The sequence below is a fragment of the Orcinus orca genome, chromosome 16, assembly GCF_937001465.1.
Source record: "Orcinus orca chromosome 16, mOrcOrc1.1, whole genome shotgun sequence".
NCBI lineage: Eukaryota > Metazoa > Chordata > Mammalia > Artiodactyla > Delphinidae > Orcinus > Orcinus orca.
The window spans coordinates 67,201,783-67,219,866 of record NC_064574.1 but is presented as its reverse complement, the minus strand read 5'-3'; the positions used below and the strand labels follow the sequence as shown (position 1 = coordinate 67,219,866).

The 18,084-nt window shown below is 39.8% G+C and overlaps 1 protein-coding gene across 6 annotated transcripts in view; it reads left to right on the top strand.

Annotated features, from left to right (window-relative positions):
* Positions 1–18,084, top strand: part of USP31 (ubiquitin specific peptidase 31) — a 76,106-nt gene that overhangs the window by 23,607 nt on the left and 34,415 nt on the right. For 5 of the 6 annotated variants that reach the window (XM_033425966.2, XM_033425965.2, XM_033425967.2 and 2 more), the window contains exons 2-6: positions 10,809–10,946; positions 12,858–12,946; positions 13,037–13,129; positions 13,745–13,880; positions 16,174–16,318. In XM_033425966.2, the coding sequence (XP_033281857.1) occupies positions 10,809–10,946; positions 12,858–12,946; positions 13,037–13,129; positions 13,745–13,880; positions 16,174–16,318 (601 nt within the window). Of the gene's footprint in view, positions 1–6,591; positions 6,950–10,808; positions 10,947–12,857; positions 12,947–13,036; positions 13,130–13,744; positions 13,881–16,173; positions 16,319–18,084 lie in introns of those variants that run through there. The other variant, XM_049699304.1, reaches the window with a different exon arrangement.

Sequence of the window (18,084 nt, the reverse complement as noted above, 5' to 3'; positions counted from 1 at the left end):
AGAAAACTTGGAAAATATGTAAAAGTTGAATGAGGAAAATTGAAAATGTATTTTTTCCTTTTTGTGTATGCTTTAACATAATTGGGATCAAACTGTGTATACAGTTTTGCATTATGTGATTGTCTTTTCATATTGTATTAGTCATTTTTTTCACAAAAACTCTTTAGATCACTGTATGAAGGTACTGTAAACCTTTTTTTGGATGGTTTCTGGTTGCAGTGAACATATTTTTTACATAAATCTTTCATTTTGACTATATCTTTTGGATATTTAGAAGTGAAATTCCTTGGTCATTGTTTATCTATTTTGAAGGTTCTTAAATCATAGTTAGTTTATTTTACAGAAGGGTTGTGCCATTAGCAGTGTAAGAATGTCTGTCATACCCCACTGTTGCAAAAAAGAAAACCTTAAGTTGATAAATGGAAAAGAGCATTTTATTGTTTTATTTGCATTTTTTTGTTGATAGTGAGGTAAGACAGCTTCATCTGTTCTTTAAAGTGGGAGGATATCTATATGAGAGTAACATTTCGATAATTTAGGGAATTACTCTGTTTTGATTTCACAGATTTCTCTTGTTTGCTCTCTGTGTTTTCACACATACCCTTCCAGTTAGCTTTCACATTCTACAGGCAGATGAACAAGACCTGTACCAACTAACATTGGCTGAGATTGGGGCAGTCAGACCAGGTCTAGACTTGGGAAGGTTCTAAGTTGCACTTTGCTAGGAAAAGCCTGGAGCCAGGATAAGCTGGAGGCTTGCACCTATGCTAGTTGTCTGCTACCTGATTCTTTTTTTTTCAATTAAAAAAAAATTGATTTTTTGGGGCTGCATTGGGTCTTCGTTGCTGGGCACGGGCTTTCTCTAGTTGCGATGAATGGGGGCTACTCTCTTCGTTGTGGTGTGCAGGCTTCTCATAGTGGTGACTTCTCTTGTGGAGCTCAGGCTCTAGGCACGCAGGCTTCAGTAGTTGTGGCACGCGGGCTCAGTAGTTGTGGCTTGCAGGCTCTAGAGTGCAGGCTCAGTAGTTGTGGCACATGGGCTTAGTTGCTCTGTGGCATGTGGGATTTTCTTAGGCCAGGGCTCAAACCCATGTCCCCTGTGTTGATAGGCGGATTCCTAACCACTGTGCCACCGGGGAAGTCCCTGCTACCTGATTCTTGTGGTGAGGGTCGAAAGAACTGGTGGAGGCCAGGACTGATTTGGAGACTACACCTGTGTGCAGTTTACTAGTCCGCTTGGCTTAACTGTCAGACATGCACAGTGCTGGGTATGGAGAAGAGTGAGGCCCATGAGCAGGCCCATGACTTGAATGCTTCTTTAGCCAGTTAACATGTATTTGGAGTGCTCTGGGTTTATGGCAATATGAATGCATAATTTATAGAGAAACTTGCTGTATCTCTATATGCTTATGAATAACATCTCTTGATTACTAATTGATGCTTTAGTTATCAAAATGCAATAACAGAATATTGATTCAAAGCAAGATTATTTCCAGAATAATTTGAATCCCTTTATAAAATTGTCTATTTGGTCAAAAACATTTTAGATCTGTTTATCATCAAATTCCAATATATTCAAAATCAAGAGGATGTATACTTTGCCAGTGAACGTAAACACACTGATTATGGAAGAAGTAAATGCACGTTTGGCCTTGGAGTAGTTCAAGGCTTCACGCCTACCCCACTCCTTGTCTTTCCCACCCTCTTTCACCTCCGATGACGTGTAGGTCCCTTTCCTTCCACCCCAGAGAGGAATGACACAGCCAGGACCATCATTGGCCCCTGTGCTGGTGAGCAGAGCCATGTGCTGAGTTCATAAGCCAAGCCCACGTTCCCCCTCTTCTTCCCTCCACTTGATCAAGAAGCCGATGCTGCTATTCTTTTTTTCTCTTACTAGGGTTAAGCTTCCCCCTCCCACCCGGCAAGCCAGGGAGGCCTTTTAAAAAGGCCCCTAATGGGTGGCTATAGGCATAAATTCTTTTCTTTCTCTTTCCCTAATTTTTCTTTGATGCTGGCTGCTTTTCCCCCCAGTTGGTAAGATCCAAAGGTTGATTTGGGCTTTGGGTTTAGGATTAATATAGGCAGAAAACTTTGATTTAAGGCTCCCTAGGTCTGTCTAGCAGAGAAAAAAATTCTTAGCATAGTGCATCCTGACTCTCAGGGATTTGGGGCCAAAACTTCAGCTAGAAATAAGGTCTGTTTTTGTTTGTTTTTGTCAGCCCTGTTTTCTTTGCATAAGATTTGGGTTCCTTGGTCAGAAATACTAGGGTATGCTATCATAAGATCACGCTTACGTACCACTTGGTTATCATTATCAACAAATTCATTTTAGAAAACGTGGAAAATACTGAAATGTGTAAAGAAGAAAAAGAAAACTCACCCAAAATATGCTACTTTAAGATAATGACTGTTAATGTTTTGGTGTATATTTACAGGGATAAAAACCAAAAAGGTCTTTTAAAATGTTTTTTAAAAGTTTGAAATCAAGTTCATACGTAGTTTTGTTATCTTCTTTCCACTTAATTTTATTATGTATTTATTTCTTTGAATTTTCTAAAACTCTCAAACATTTGTACTGTTCCATGGTAGGAATATATAATAATTTCTTAGATATTTAGATGGCTTTTCCAGTTTTTCTGTTTCGAGTTTTAACTGCTGAAGATTATTACACTTCCTGTATGATGACCTTTTAGTCACATCAGGGCTGGGTGTTCGCTTTTTTGATTGTGTTGGTAGTTAGCCAAAATTCCCCATTTAAAAAAAAAAAAAAGCTTTTAAAAAGCATTATTTTACTATAGTTGGGAAGAATCTTAGATTGTGTAGGAAAATGTCAAGGAGACTAAAAAGAAGACACTCTTGAGTTACTTGATTGTATACATAAACACATTTTGGTGACCCAAGCTGACTTTGGAGTTGGCTAGGCTTGGCCTGTTAGAGTGCTCTGGGAGGGATAGACGGCATCAGAATCATCTCCACCAGCGGAACAGCTTGACCATTATAAGGTGAACACTCCCCTTTACATTTGTTGATGAGAGACAGATGCAGCTCTCCGAGGGATGGTGGTCGACTCTCTCTGGTTTCCTTTCTCTAGCATCCTGGGACACTCAGGCAGGTTATAGTTCTTCACATGCTGCACCTTGATTTTCTGACATAGTCCGAATTTCTCCTTATTTCTCGAATAATAACATTTCAATTAGATAAACTGCATTTTTCTTTCTGGGCCATGTTTCAGTCATAGGAAAAAATGCAAATTATAACAAAACTGATTAACAAGGATTTATTTAAAAGCAAATAAACTCCCAGAAGCCTCAGGCTTGGTGCAGCTGTAGTTCAGTCTCCAACACATGTTTTGTGTCTGCATTGAGAATGGCGTTCAGAATGAAGAACCTCAAGCCCAACAGGATCCTGAGTTCTCGAAGGGAAAAAATCATTTATTGAACAAAATGATTATGGGCAAAAATATTTTAAGGCCATTTTAATCAGATGAGGTTGAAGAATAGAGGTAACTATAGACAAGTTACTTCACTTTACTGAGCCCAAGGTTTTTTATCTGTAAATAGCGATGTTAATACTTAACAGCCTAGGGAATTTCTGGGGATTCATTTTATAGGAAATAACACCTATAAACATAGTATAAAGCCTGATACATTACAGGCACTCAAATATTAACTTATTGTTATTCTTTGTGTCAAGTATTTTATTCACTAGGCTTGGGGGAAATAATATTGAATAAGACATTCCTGATCACTGTCTAGTGGTGGAGACAGATGTAAGATTATATATTCTGGTGATTTGAATAAAATGAATAACTGATATACTACAGTTACGACAAAAGAGCCTCCCATGAGTTTTAATGCTTTTGGAACTGAAACGTCAGCGTTTTTCCAGTGTAGCATGTGCTCTTTCTCGGTCGCAGCTTCACATTAGAAATAGAATTGTGAAAAAAGAAAACCACATTTGACAAAAAACTCGTGATGATCAGGTCCCACCATAGACCTAATTAAATCAGCGTCTCTGGGCTGCTGCCGTACATGGTTTTTATTAAAAAAAAAAAATTTCCCCAGGTGATTCTAATGTGCAGCCAAGGGTCAAGAGCCAATGCTTTAGATACTTTCTTCTCTTTTTCTCTGGTGTTTTCCAGGATTATACTACACCATAGGGTGATTCCTTGCTTTTTACTTGACTTTTGAAACTTACATAACGGCAGGTGTTTAGAGTTTAAAATGCTTTTATGATCTCATTAAAGCCTCACAATGATAAATTTAGAAAAGTATTATCATCCCCATTTTGCAGAAAAGATAGCCGAAGCTCAGAAAAGCTACACCTTAAGTAAAGAGTAGACTTAAACCAAGGTATTCAGAATCCAGTCTTTCTGTTTCTGTTGCATTTCTAGCAGAAACTTCCAACCACTGTTTAAATACTTAAAGGTCGTCTCTTGCTGCTATGTTTTCTGCTGATACAGCTTTATGATCTGTTGAGAAATCTTTGCTCATTGTGCATCTGGCTGAACCACTTGTATATTTCTTTTTATATTTCTTCCTTTTATTCTGGCTCTAATGCTCTTGACCATACTTCCACCCTCAGCTATAATTTCTTGAAATGCAGTAGCCATTTTTCAATCCTTTTTTTTACAGTTTTTTCTTTTATAAAAGAATATACCCTTTCCTATATTTTATTTCAGCGGTGAGTCCCTGCCACCAAGTCTTTGTGGTATATATAAGTTTTGTTTAATACTGAAAACTAATCTTATAACTGCAAATATCCGTTGTTGTCCAAATCTGTTTTAGTTCCTGAGTTTGGATCTTGAGAACTTGGATATAAGGGACACCTGTACTTGAGGTAACCTTTGTTCATTTCTCTGTCTGGAAGGATCAAGGAGCTCTGTATCAGAATAACTCACTTTTCCCTGTGGCCAGACATGAACACATGAACAGGTTGTGTGTGGTGTTCTCTACTATTCTTCCCGAGTTGTCTTTCCATCCTGGAAGGAAACTCCTTTCCCATTGCTTCCTTCCTCTTCTGTCTTTCTCCTCTCCCACCAGGGTCCCAGCTCCATCTTGCTGAGGAAGGAGGCGGGGGCAGTGCATTTGGGAGATGGGAGTGGAGGGCATTCCAGGCGTAGGGAAAGTGTGTGAAAGTCTGGAGGCCTTACGGTCTCTTTCAAGGGCCCATAGTTGCCACGGCTGGCTAGTACTGAGGGCCTCTCTGCCTCATATGTACTATTATGTGAACAGACCTCCCCACCAGAGGTGACAATAAAAGGAGGAAAGGCTGAATGAAGGTCACAGAGAGCCCCGTTGAGTGTGGCTGTGTTCTGTACCCTGGCATGGAATTCTGTTGTATGGACACTTTATCACTGTTTTTTATGGGTCATATCTGGTTTTACAGTGTTCATCCATCTGTACCAATTTCATCCACGATGTTTTTAGTTAATTATTCTTCATCAGCTTAGGTGTCCAGAAAGTCAAATACAAGAGATGAAGCTTTTCTCAAGACAAGTGCTTATCATTCTGTTCTTTCCAGCACAGTCCAGAAACCAAGTTTCACTTTTAGATACCATCTATGAACCCAGCTGTTTTTTTTTTTTTTTTTTTTTTTTTTAAACACTTCATCTTTCTCTTAAGATGTAAATATATTGTCCTCCCAAGTTCTTCTGTTCTTTCCCAGAATCACTGAAAATAAATTCTATGTTCCTTCTGGCATAGAATCAAGGAAAGTGAGTGATGATTTGGTTTGATGAGTTTTGGCAAGCCACCTTTTCCCCAAAAGAGTAAGCCAACTCCTGATCAGTCATGTCAGGCCGGTACTGCCATGTCCATTCCCCATGGGAGGCAATCACCAATAGCCATTACTTTGTCATCTTCTTGGAGTCAGGTAAATGATATCTTGAACCAATTACTGTCTTTTTGCTGGAGCCCAGGATTCTGCTGCTTCTGTACTAGGGCTCTGTGGAAAGAAAGAACCTCATGTCTAGTTTTATAGCTCCAGTTGGATAGACTTCATTCTTTTCCTTTTCTGGACCATGCTTCCAACTCATTTTTTTTCCCCTTTAAGGGAAAAAAAAAGTTCTCTGTAGTTCTAGTCCTTAAGGTTTTATTTGAAGGGTAAGAAGAAATTTTATGAGGCTTGAAGGCCCTACAAATGTGTTTGACTTTTACTTTATAGTAACTAGATGTTAGGGATCATCCTGAATGGAAAATTAGAATGATGGTTACATTTATTTGTAATAGGATGTAAAGGATTTAAAGCAACAGATTCAGTTTAATGTTTTTACAAACCAGAATCATACCCAATTTCTATAAAATAGACACAGATGTGTAAGGTTAATTTTAAGAAGGTTCTTCTCTATTTTTCATAGAAGTATCAAATTTAATTTTAAATGGTTTCTCAGATTGTAGCAATGCTTATATTTACAGATGACATATTCTAGTGATAATCAACTTTTAAAAAAACGGCAAAAATACGGAAGTATTAATTTTAGGACATCAAATAAACCAAGATTTATTAGGAAGAAAAAATCATAAAAGACAAACCAAAGCAGTTCAGATATGGCCCAAAAGAAAAATCAAATCACTTGCTGGGACTCTAGGGGCAGAGCTTGGGTGAAGATACGGGATGCCAGGGTCTCTGTGGTGGTCCAGCTCAACTGCTTCATTGTATGACCAGGAATCAGGTTTGGTGAGTTACCTAAGATAACCATCCGTATGTGGCAGAGCCATGCTTGAGCCCAGGTTTCTTTTTTTTTTTTTGCGGTACGCGGTCCTCTCACTGTTGTGGCCTCTCCCATTGTGGAGCACAGGCTCCGGACGCGCAGGCCCAGCGGCCATGGCTCACGGGCCCAGCCGCTCCGTGGCATGTGGGATCCTCCCGGACCGGGGCACGAACCCATGTCCCCTGCATCGGCAGGCAGACTCCCAACCACTGCGCCACCAGGGAAGACCGAGCCCAGGTTTCTGGACTCCTACTATGTTTCTTCCTTCTGTAACACACGCTAAAGGATGGTTATGAGGTTATTCTGTGTTATGGTTTCTCTGGGGAAGAAGTAAAATAAATAGTCCCTTGGGTCTCTGCAGTGGGAAGAAGTCACCGTTGTGAAGGGAAAAAGGAGCCTTTGTGTTGTGTATGTTCAGTGAGGTTTCCTTTAAAATTTCATTTAGTTTGAGATGTAGTGATTTAGGGCGGGGTTGACCCAGAGCAGTTTTGGCCGTAGTTACAGAGGGTTGTAGAAGTCCTGTTGCTTGTTTAGTCGTGCCCAACAAAAATCTTGTTGAGCAGCTTCAGCACAGCACCTTTTACAGAGTGATTGGAGGATAAATGCTGGATGAGTTGACGTGATAGTGGCAGGAAGCATGAATCAGATTTAATGCAATCCTGATAAAGAACTGAGTGTTGTCTCCACTCTGGTGGCCACCGTGCATAAAATATCTGCTTTGACACAAAAGGAAGCATTTGATTTCCGCTAATTTGTTTCTTAGGATACATATACTGAGAACTACCTCTCCCTCCCCGTTGGGAGTAAATAAGGGAGAGGGTCCTGAACAGAAGCTTGTTATGCTTCTAGCATTTTGTGTGCCCCAACTATATGCCATGAGATTTGTCTTTACCCTTGCTGAACCTAAAACTTCCTCTTGGCAATTGGCCTCTGCTTCCTCCACAAAGCAAACAAAGCTTCCCTGCCTTCCTGTCTATAACTTCTCTGAATCCATAACTATCCTTACCTCCTTCTCTTCTCTCTTACCTCCTGTTTAAGATAGTTCCTCTACCTCTTTTCTGAATCCTTCCTTCTCTCCTTACTGAAGAATCCTCTTTCTTCAAGTATCTCCTTTCTGTTAGCTTCTTCCCTCAGCACTAAGTCCCTCTGTCCTGTAGGTGCCCCTTCCAGAGAGTTACGGCATCTTTCTTCCTGCCTTTTATAACCAAGCTTCTTGTATGTGAAGAGTGGTCTTCTTGTAACCATTCAGTGTCAGTACCTTTTCTTCTCCTTTAGCCTCTCTGATCAGTGTCACTGAAATTGCACAGGCAGTCAATCTCTTAATTTGCAATTCCAAAGGACCCGTCTCTGTGCTTGTCTTACTTGACTTTTCTGTGGTGGTTTACGTCGTTTCCATCTCCTTGGAGATTTCTTCTCCGTCAGCTTGTGTGATGCCACTCTCTTCTGGCTGCTACCTCTTATCTTCTTCTTGGGCTTCTTTTCTGTGACTTGTCCCTTCTATAAGATTCTGCCCCAGCTGCCTCCTTTTCTCATAGGTGTATGTGCTCTGATTTAACTTTCCAGCTCAGATCTCTTTCCTGAGCACCAGACCTAACCTCACTTGAGATCCTGTAGGTACCTCAAACTCAACACGTTCAAAGCTCTGCGGTCCCTAGTCTCTTCCTCAGTTCCCGATTTCGTTATGCACCGAAGTCCGAAACTAAAAACCTTGGTGTCATCCCCGATTTCTTCTTTATATCACTCAATATAGTGTCACCAGTCATCTCTTTCTCTTCCATCCTGAATCAGCCACAGGTTTACCTGCTAGTGCTGCTGATTTTTTTTTTACTGATTCATTTTTCTTTGCTAGGAGGTCTCTGTCTTCTGTAGCTCACTTTCTTTTGCTCTTCATGCCAGTGGCTTTGGTTTTGGTTCTCCTAAATGAGAACATAATCATGGCCGCAAGCCAAACCTTTTCAAGATGGAGTAAGATGTCAAGTATATAAAATGCTACAGGGAGAATGAAAAAGGTGAAGACTGAGAAAGAAGAAATTAGATTTGGTGATGTGGGTGGCGTCTGACCTCTGGGGTAAGTTCTGTAGTGTAGTGAAGACTTTTCCCCACACTCACTCCGCCTTTTGTGTACCTGTTTCTGAGGTGGCACCCAAGTGGTATCCTTCAGGTCACTTGAAATCTTGTTTGTTACCAGGGTCCTTTCTCTCCCTTGTTCACTTCGTTCAGTTAGTGAGTTTTGCCAGTGACACTTGTATATTCTCATTTGCATTGCTTTGATTTTTTCCTCCTTAACTTCGAATTTTGTAGATCATCTTTTTGTTATTCACATCTAATTGATCATCATGTTGTGATGGTTCTTCTTCATAATTAAAAATGTACCCCTTCTTTTCATCTCTGTTATCATTAATTGGAAAATACAATGGACAGTTATTCGTTCTTTGGCTCACTGTGTCATTCTTCAACTTTTAATACAGTTGATCACTCTCTCCTTCGTAAATACAATGGACAGTTATTCGTTCTTTGGCTCACTGTGTCATTCTTCAACTTTTAATACAGTTGATCGCTCTCTCCTTCGCAGCTCTCTTCTCGTGACTCTTGGGACTCCATTCTCTTGATTTTCTTGTCACATCTTTGGTGGCCTTTTCTTAGTCTTCTTTTAGGCCCCTAAATATAGAAGTCCTCTGGATTCTGTCCTCTGGCTTGATCTCTCATGATCTTGTCTGGGCAGTCTTAGCCATACTCGTGATTTCAAGTGCCACCCATCTGTTGACCCCCAAACCTTTGTCCTGAGCGCAGACTCTTCTGCTGAGTGCCAGATCTGTTTTTTTTTTCTTAGTTGTTTGCCAGGTACTTCCATTTGGAGGTTCCACAGAACTTCAGATGTAGTGGATTCTAATGGGAACTTATCATCCTCTTTTCCAGACTTCTTCCTTTTTTATTTTGTCTTGATGAAGGGAACCACCAGTGGCCCATCATCCAGATAAGACACCTGAAAGACATTAATGCCTCCATCCTCACTTTCCACATTCATTAGGTCACAAATCCTATTGATTCTACTGCCCCAATTTTGAAATCTCTCTCAAATTTGCCCTCACGGGCTTAGTTTAGACCCTTATTGTTTCTTGCCTGATGGTTTCATTTGTCTCCTAACTGCTCTCTCTTTGTGCAGTTGTCTCCCCTCCTTTCTCCCTACTTCCAAATCCAATATTCATAGCTAAAATTTGAGTGCTTATTATATATCATTTACACGTGAAATGTTTTATATGCATTCTCACTTGACCATCACACTAAACCATTATTATCCTTTTTACTTTGGAGCAGAGTAGGCCAGGCCTCACAAATAGTGGTAGGACAGAGAGATCTGAATTCAGGCTATATGCTCCAGAGCCCATAACCTTAATTTTAATTAACCAGTTCACCTACAGCCATTCATGGCCACCCCTCTTTGCATACTCTAGTTTGGAAGCAAGTCACTGTCACAGTCTATATTCAGGGTTGTGGGGCGGGGTTGGGGGGTTAAGATCCAACTCCCGGAGGGGGGATTATTGACATAAATTATTCAGAATTCTTCTTTAAGGAAGATTTATCTCTTCCCACTTATTTATTCACTCAGTCATTTACCTTACGTAGACTTAGTTATTTTATACTTTGGTTTATAATCGAATACTGTGATACTTATTTAACCAATTCTCATTTTTTTCTTTTACTTTTTAAAAAATTGAGTTATAATTGACATATAACATTAGTTTCAGGTTAACAACATAATGATTTGATACTTATAACAATTCTCATTTTTAAGATGTTCAAGTTATTACCAGTTTTTTGCTATTAGTGAATGAATATCTTAGAAGTCTTGGCATGCTGTGTTGATGGTTTCCTTTACATATATTCCTAAAAGTAGGATTGTTGGGTAGGTGCATTTAAAAGTTTTTGGTACATGGGTGAGGTTTTTACATTGAGCATCTGTTTTCATATTTGCTGTCTTTCCAGGAAGTACTCTCTAACACCCTTGAGATCTTGCGTTCCTCTTTGGGATTATGAATAGTTTCTGTTTAAAGCCAGGAACTCACAACTCTTCATGCTGATTTATTTACCTGTGTAGAGTATTGTGTCAAAGAATGCACTGCAATATCGGGGGAATTCCCAGCATGATGCCCAGGAGTTTCTGCTGTGGCTTTTGGACCGAGTTCATGAAGACCTCAATCATGCTGTGAAGCAGAGCGGCCAGCCTCCTCTGAAGGTAAGAGTGCGCCCTCAGGGCAGTCAGGGAGCAGTGAGTGGCTGCAGCACAGGCCACCGGTGAACGGTGAACCTAGTGAGGAGTGAGTATAGATTCTTCTTCCAAACCTCCTCTGAGGAGTTGTTGCAGTTTGCAGTTTGTTAATATAGTAAAATTGACTAAGCTCTGGGTGAGTATAAAATTCATGGATACTTAGGGACTGTTTCCTCTGTTTACCACTGTGCTGGCAGTGTCAGATAGGAGCTTACACTCTCATGAGAGGGGACACATTTGCATGTATGACTACCTTTAGACTGACATTAACGGATTCCATCTCGCTAAACTGTTTTTAAAGCAGAAATTTGCTTTCTATTCCAATGAGACATAGTCTGTAGATCATTGGAATGTGAATACACAATCAAAAAGGAAATGTATTGATGTCTCTGCTGTTAGGATTCGATTTGAGTGTAGGAACTGAACCCTTAGAATATACTTACTGAGAAACAGTGATTCATTCTCAATTTTTATTTATGTAATCTTAGTATGATGGGTAAAATGATTTATATAATGCAAATAAAGTGTTCTCCTCTCAGCTTTAAAAATTTTTGATAATTCTTTTCTGTACCTCAAATTTTATTTTTATTATTTTTTTATATCTTTATTGGAGTATAATTGCTTTACAATGTTGTGTTAGTTTCTGCTGTACAACAAAGTGAATCAGCCATACGTATACATATACCCCCATATCCCCTCCTTCTTGAGCCTCCCTCCCACCCTCCCCATCCCACCTCTCTAGGTCATCACAAAGCACTAGCTGATCTCCCTGTGCTATGCGGCAGCTTCCCACTAGGTATCTATTTTACATTTGGTGGTGTATATATGTCAGTGCTACTCTCTCACTTCGTCCCAGCTTCCCTTTCCCCCCACCGTGTCCTCAAATCCGTTCTCTATGTCTGCATCTTTATTCCTGCCCTGCCACTAGGTTCATCAGTACCACTTTTTTAGATTCCATATATATGCGTTAGCATACGGTATTTGTTTTTCTCTTTCTGACTTACTTCACTCTGTATGACAGACTCTAGGTCCATCCACCTCTTTACAAATAACTCAATTTTGTTCCTTTTTATGGCTGAGTAATATTCCATTGTGTGTATGTGCCACATCTTCTGTATTCATTCATCTGTCGATGGACATTTAGGTTGCTTCCATGTCCTGGCGATTGTAAATAGTGCTGCAATGAACATTGTATATACCTCAAGTTTTAAATTTCTAGTTTTGGTAAGTTGTTGAAGTATTCTGATTCAAGGTCCTTTGTGCCTGAACATTCTGTACTCTCATGACTATATGCTTGCGGCTGACTTTCCCACCAGATTGAGACGTACTCAAGGTCAGGCACTGTGTCTTATTATCTTTGTATCTTAATGCCCTTTGCATTGCTCTCTGCACGTGGTAGCTGATGCTCAGTAACTGTAAGGGGTAGGGACATGAAAAGGTTAAGTAAAATGTGAAGTAGAAATATTAGGCCCAGATAAGCAGCAGAGGTAATACGTGCCAGACAAAACATTCTCTTTAGGCAGGGGAGGAATGGGCACTTCTGAATAGTTGGGATTACTTCCTGGAAGAGGTTGGAGGGGGCCCTTTGAGAGTTGGAGGGGGATTGGAGCGCTCTGGGGAAGGACTGCCCGACTGCCTGGATGGGGTGGAGAGACGGATAAGCACTGTGTCTGGGAGAGCCTGTGAGGCGATGAGTCCATGTGACCCACACCCCGGCATCTGTGTTCTGGTCCCTTTAGCAGATGTCTTTCCCTGAAACATCTGGATCTGATGCAGATCTTGTAAAGGAGGTCAAGGACATCTGTGACATTTTTAGGCTCATCTTTAATCAAGAGCTGGCACTTTTAGTCTGTGAAATTGTACTTTATTTTTTTTTAGCCACCATCAGAGACTGATATGATGCCCGAGGGACCATCTTTTCCTGTCTGTAGCACTTTCGTACAAGAACTTTTTCAAGCCCAGTACAGGTACGAGCAAATTAAAATTTCCCTTATGTTGTGTGCTTATGTAGTTCTAGGTGATCTTAATGCGAGTGTCTTACATTTTTATTTTTGCAGATCTTCTTTGACATGTCCTCATTGCCAGAAGCAGAGCAACACTTTTGATCCTTTCCTCTGCATTTCTTTGCCAATTCCACTACCCCACACAAGGTAAGAACAGAGTTAATAAAATTAAGACTATATTCCTATATGTTCCTTTTCCTCTGTAGGCTCCTGTTGGGGCTTCTTGCATATTTAAACAAGTAATAGGCTTAGTGATAAATTGAATACAGGCATTGTTAAGGCCTTATAAAAATTTATAAATGCCTTTCTGAGTTTGCAGGGTGAGCAGGTGCATGGGGCAAGCAAGTCTTTTTGGTTGGTTTGGTTGTAGTCTGTTCCGCCTATAGGTCATCCACCTATAGTATTGGGGCCGGAGAAGGTTGCTGAATGCCTTCTAGAGCCTCTAGAGACCTTACGTTCCACTTTTCATTAGCTGCTTTATTTGAACTGTTCCTTGAAATTTCTAGGAGTTACGCTGTTATAAAGAAAATACAAAGCACAGAACCAAGTATTGATATGCTGTATTTTTGTTGTGTTGCCTTTATTATTATGCTATATTGACTTTTCCAAAGAGTTCTTGATTGTTGTTTGATAGTTCTACTTAGGTCCAATTAAAGGTGTGGGTTAGCTTTAGTTTTGTTGATTCCAGGTCAGGATTGTCCTGCTTCTATATTTTAGTTGAAGTAAGTGACTAATAAGAATATCTGACTTTGATCTGTACAGGCCTCTGTATGTCACTGTAGTGTATCAAGGGAAATGTTCTCACTGCATGCGGATTGGTGTGGCCGTGCCTCTGTCTGGGACTGTCGCCAGACTTCGGGAAGCAGTGTCTATGGAAACAAAGATCCCCACTGATCAGGTAATAAGCTTGCTAAGACCGATTACACACGGGCCACAAAAGTGTTGCTTTCTTTTCTTCTGGAATTTTGTAACAGTTCTCAGCCAAACATGGTTGGAGAGAAATTTAAAACCAGTTGTTTCTAGTGTTGAGGGAAAAAATGAAAAATTAGGATCCAAAGGAGAAAAATATACACAAAAACTTCTCATGCTTCATTTAATTGTATATATATATTTAAAAGGAAAAGCTATGACTTTACACCAAGACCTTCTTTCAGCTTTGTTTATAAAGTATAATTAGTTAACACCTCTTAAATCATTCTGTGGGTGCTCATGTGGGCAATAGGAAGAGCATCCTGTGGTATTTGAAGGTCAGAGAGGCTTAGAAAACTCAACCAGTGGCTCTTGAAAATCCCTTCCCATTATGGTGATAAGAATGGGCCTATTTCTAGTACAGTACATATAGGTGCTCAGTTTGGTTTATTTTCTGATTAAAGCTAGGCTAGAGTCTCTTACCTTGCTTAGAGAAGAGAAAGGAAAGTTGTATCTCCTCCCTTTCTTTTTTGGGTAAATTTTTGATAAGTAGTTATATTGACCGAAAATAATTTTGGCCTGTTTGTGACTTGACATACTTTTGCATACTCTTTTACTCAATTCACTGTTGGGGTTTTATTTGGAAAAAAATTCCCTATTTAAAATTTACCAAGGAAAGATGATCCAGTGGCTGAATAGCTTTCCCTAGATAACTTCTGGAAGCTGCTGTGTAATCATGTGACTAATAAAGGTGTTTTGTACTTTGGCCTCCTGTGACCTCATTTGAGAAGTTACCACAGTAAAACAAAAACAACCAGCAGTGTTGCCCTGATATAGCAAATATCTCATATTTTCATAGGCCAAGTACTGGCAGATTGATAAAATGTTCACATTTTTCCTTACTTTGAGGTGCTCATTGATTTATTTACTTATTTATTTATTTTAAATTCAAGGTGAGGGAAAAGACAGAAAGAGGGAGGCTTAGTTGTGTGTGTCCGAGGCAGATCTGTCTGTATCTTTAAATCTTCCAGTGCTGTCTGGCTCTTTTTGCATTGTTTAAATGAGTGATGTAATTACAAGTTTGTTTTTGACCTCAGCTTGCTGGAGAAAGTGAATTATACTTGCATGTTCACCTTCAGGAAAACAATACGGTCATTAAAATCATTAGAAGAAAAAAGGGCCAAAAATATTTTTCTTGGACTGTTTGTGGAATATGCCACCAAGCTCCTTTCACCTCATCAACTCATAGTATGTTTGTGATAGTAGAGGGGACCTTAGGGGTCCAGTCCAACCCCCTCATTTGAAGGAGGCCCAGAGAAACCATGTGACTTGTTCAAGATCACAGGGCTGGTTGGCGGTGGCAGGCCAGAATTGGAACTTCTTCAAGCTCAGTCCAGTGCTTTTTCACTAGAGGGTGCTGCTGAGCACGTAATGAGGTCTCTAAATGTCTCCATTGTCTTTTTCCCCATCTTTTGTTTTTCTTTCATTACAAAATACTCAACCATTTCAGAAACTTAACTTAGAAGTGAAAGTATCTTGTACTAAGTATCTTAAGAACTAAGGGTTACTAACTTTAATACTGTGTTGTATATTCATTAATATTTTTTCCTGTGCATGTACTATATTAATATTTTATGAAAATGGAACCGTGTAGTCACATTTTTCTTTCCCTACTTTTAATATTTACTTAGGAGATCTTTCCACGTTAGTGCAAATATATGCAGCTCATTCTTTGGAAGCGCTTTATAATTCCAGTAGAACTATAGTATAGTTAGCTAGTTCCTTTTGTTGGACATTTGAGTTGATTTCATTTTTTTTTCCAACACAAATGTCCATGATTATTTGACATTTTTTAATCTGAAAAGAAGAAAATTTAATGGTAGGAGAAAGTCTCGGAGTCAGATGTGGACTCTATCCTCGCTACGAGGCTGAGTAGTTGTATAACCTTAGGCAAGTCACTCCATCTCTCTTTAGTTTCTTCCCCCTGTGAAAGAAGGGCCTTAGACTCTGTATCTGCTGAGTCTCTTCACCAAAACTTAGAGGAAACTCTGGATTTAGTGCCACAGCACTCTGAAATCAGAGTATGTTGTTATACAATCATAGAAGATACTGTGCTTCCGAGACTCTCCTATTAAAGGCAAATCACATCGGCTTGATGAGGTGTTTCCAAGCCCTCAGATCACTGCGGTCCTGCTGGTCTGGAGACGTTCACAGCTGGATTGGGAGATCAATTCATATTGACTTTCCAGTTATCCAACTATTTACATTTTTCCCATTTTTAGATTGTGTTAACAGAAATGTACTATGATGGGTTCCATCGTTCCTTTTGTGACACAGACGACCTGGAAACAGTCCATGAAAGCGACTGCATTTTTGCCTTTGAGACTCCAGAAATATTTAGGCCTGAAGGAATTCTCAGTCAAAGAGGTAAATGAGTATCTGTTTCCATAATACCACCTGGGTTTGCAGGTCTAACAAATGTCTACCCTCTTAGATTATATGATGGTATAATTTTTTTTAATTGTGGTAAAATACACATAACACATCTTTTTATGATGGTATAAATTTTAGGTAACATATTTCCCTGGCAGAAGGCAGTTCTTGGGAAAAACTTTGTTCCTGGCCTTAGTGTTCTTCAAGATCCTAGGGCTTCTGTTCTGTTTGCTGTACTCCAGTGGTTGTCAAAACATCAGTGTCTCCTGGGAACTGATTAGAAATGCAAATTCTTAGGTGCCACTCGAGACCTGCTGAACAGAAACGCTGGGGGCAGAGCCCAGCAATCTGTTTTTAACAGGTGATTCTGATGCATGTGAAAGTTTGAGAACCGCTGCTCTACCCAGTCTTGCCAGTATTTTCTACTGGTGATTTTTAGAGCTAAACTCTCCACTAGCCCCCACTTTTCTTCTGGTTCCATTCCCTGACTTCCAGCTGTCCACTGGAAACTCTATTTATAGTCCTGCAGGTATCTTACACTGAGCGTTTCTTTCTTAGCTCCTCTTGCGTTTCTTCTGTGAAATGCGGCATCACCATCCTTCTCTTCACCCAAGCTGGACCCAAACACTTCTCCCTCAGATTTTGACTTAAATTCACAACTGAATTTTTCCTCTGCATTCTACTGCGACTGACACAGTGCAGACCAGTCTCAACTGGCCTTTTCTAGTAACTTCTTTATCCCTGGGCTTTCTCCCATTCAGTTATTTCTTCACAGCACCACCAGACTTATTCTGACGTACGGTTCTGACCACGCTACGTGCTTATTGATTTACCAGTGCTTCCCTTTTGTCTGCGATTAAATCTGAATACCTGGGAAGAATGCATGGCCCCTCATGATTTGGTCCTTGCCTTTTTTTCAGCCTCTACTATATTCCATTTTCTTCCCCATGTACCCTATCCAAGTTACTTTTTATTTCTGGAACATGCCACATGCTTTTATACATTCCCTACTGTTCGCTTTGCTAAAAATTCATTTCTCCAGCTCCCGTCTCATTAGCTCCTACTTTGTCTCCCCTAAGGACACCTCCCAATCTCCCCATCCCACCCAGTCCTAAGTAGTCGTTATTCTACTTTCTGTCTCTATAGATTTCCCTAGTCTAGACTTCGATATGAATGGAATCGTATAATAAGTGGCCTTTTGTGACTTGTTTCTTTGACTTAGCATAGTGTTTCAAGGTTCATCCACATTGTAGCATATACCAGTCCTTCATTCCTTTTTATGGCTGAGTATTATTCCATTATATGTATATACCACATTTTGTTTATCCATTCATCTGTTGATGGACATTTGAGTTGTTTCCACCTTTTGGCTATTATGAAATACTGCTGCTGTGACCATTCATGTACAAGTATTTGTTTGAATACCTATATTCAGTTCCTTTGTAGGTATGTACCTAGGATTGGAAGTGCCTGGGTCATATGGTAATTCTATGTTTAACTTTCTGAGGAGTTGCCAGACTGTATTCCATGGCAACTGCATCATTTTTCATTCCCACCAACACTATATGAGGGTTATAATTTCTCCACATTCTTGCCAATGTTTGTTATTTTCTGTCTTTTTGATTATAGCCATCCTAGTGGGTGCAAAGTGGTATGTCATTGTGATTTTTATTTGCATTTTCCTAATGACAGATCATGTTGATCATCGTTTCATGTGGTTTTTGGCCATTTGTGTATCTTCTTTAGAGAAATGTCTATTC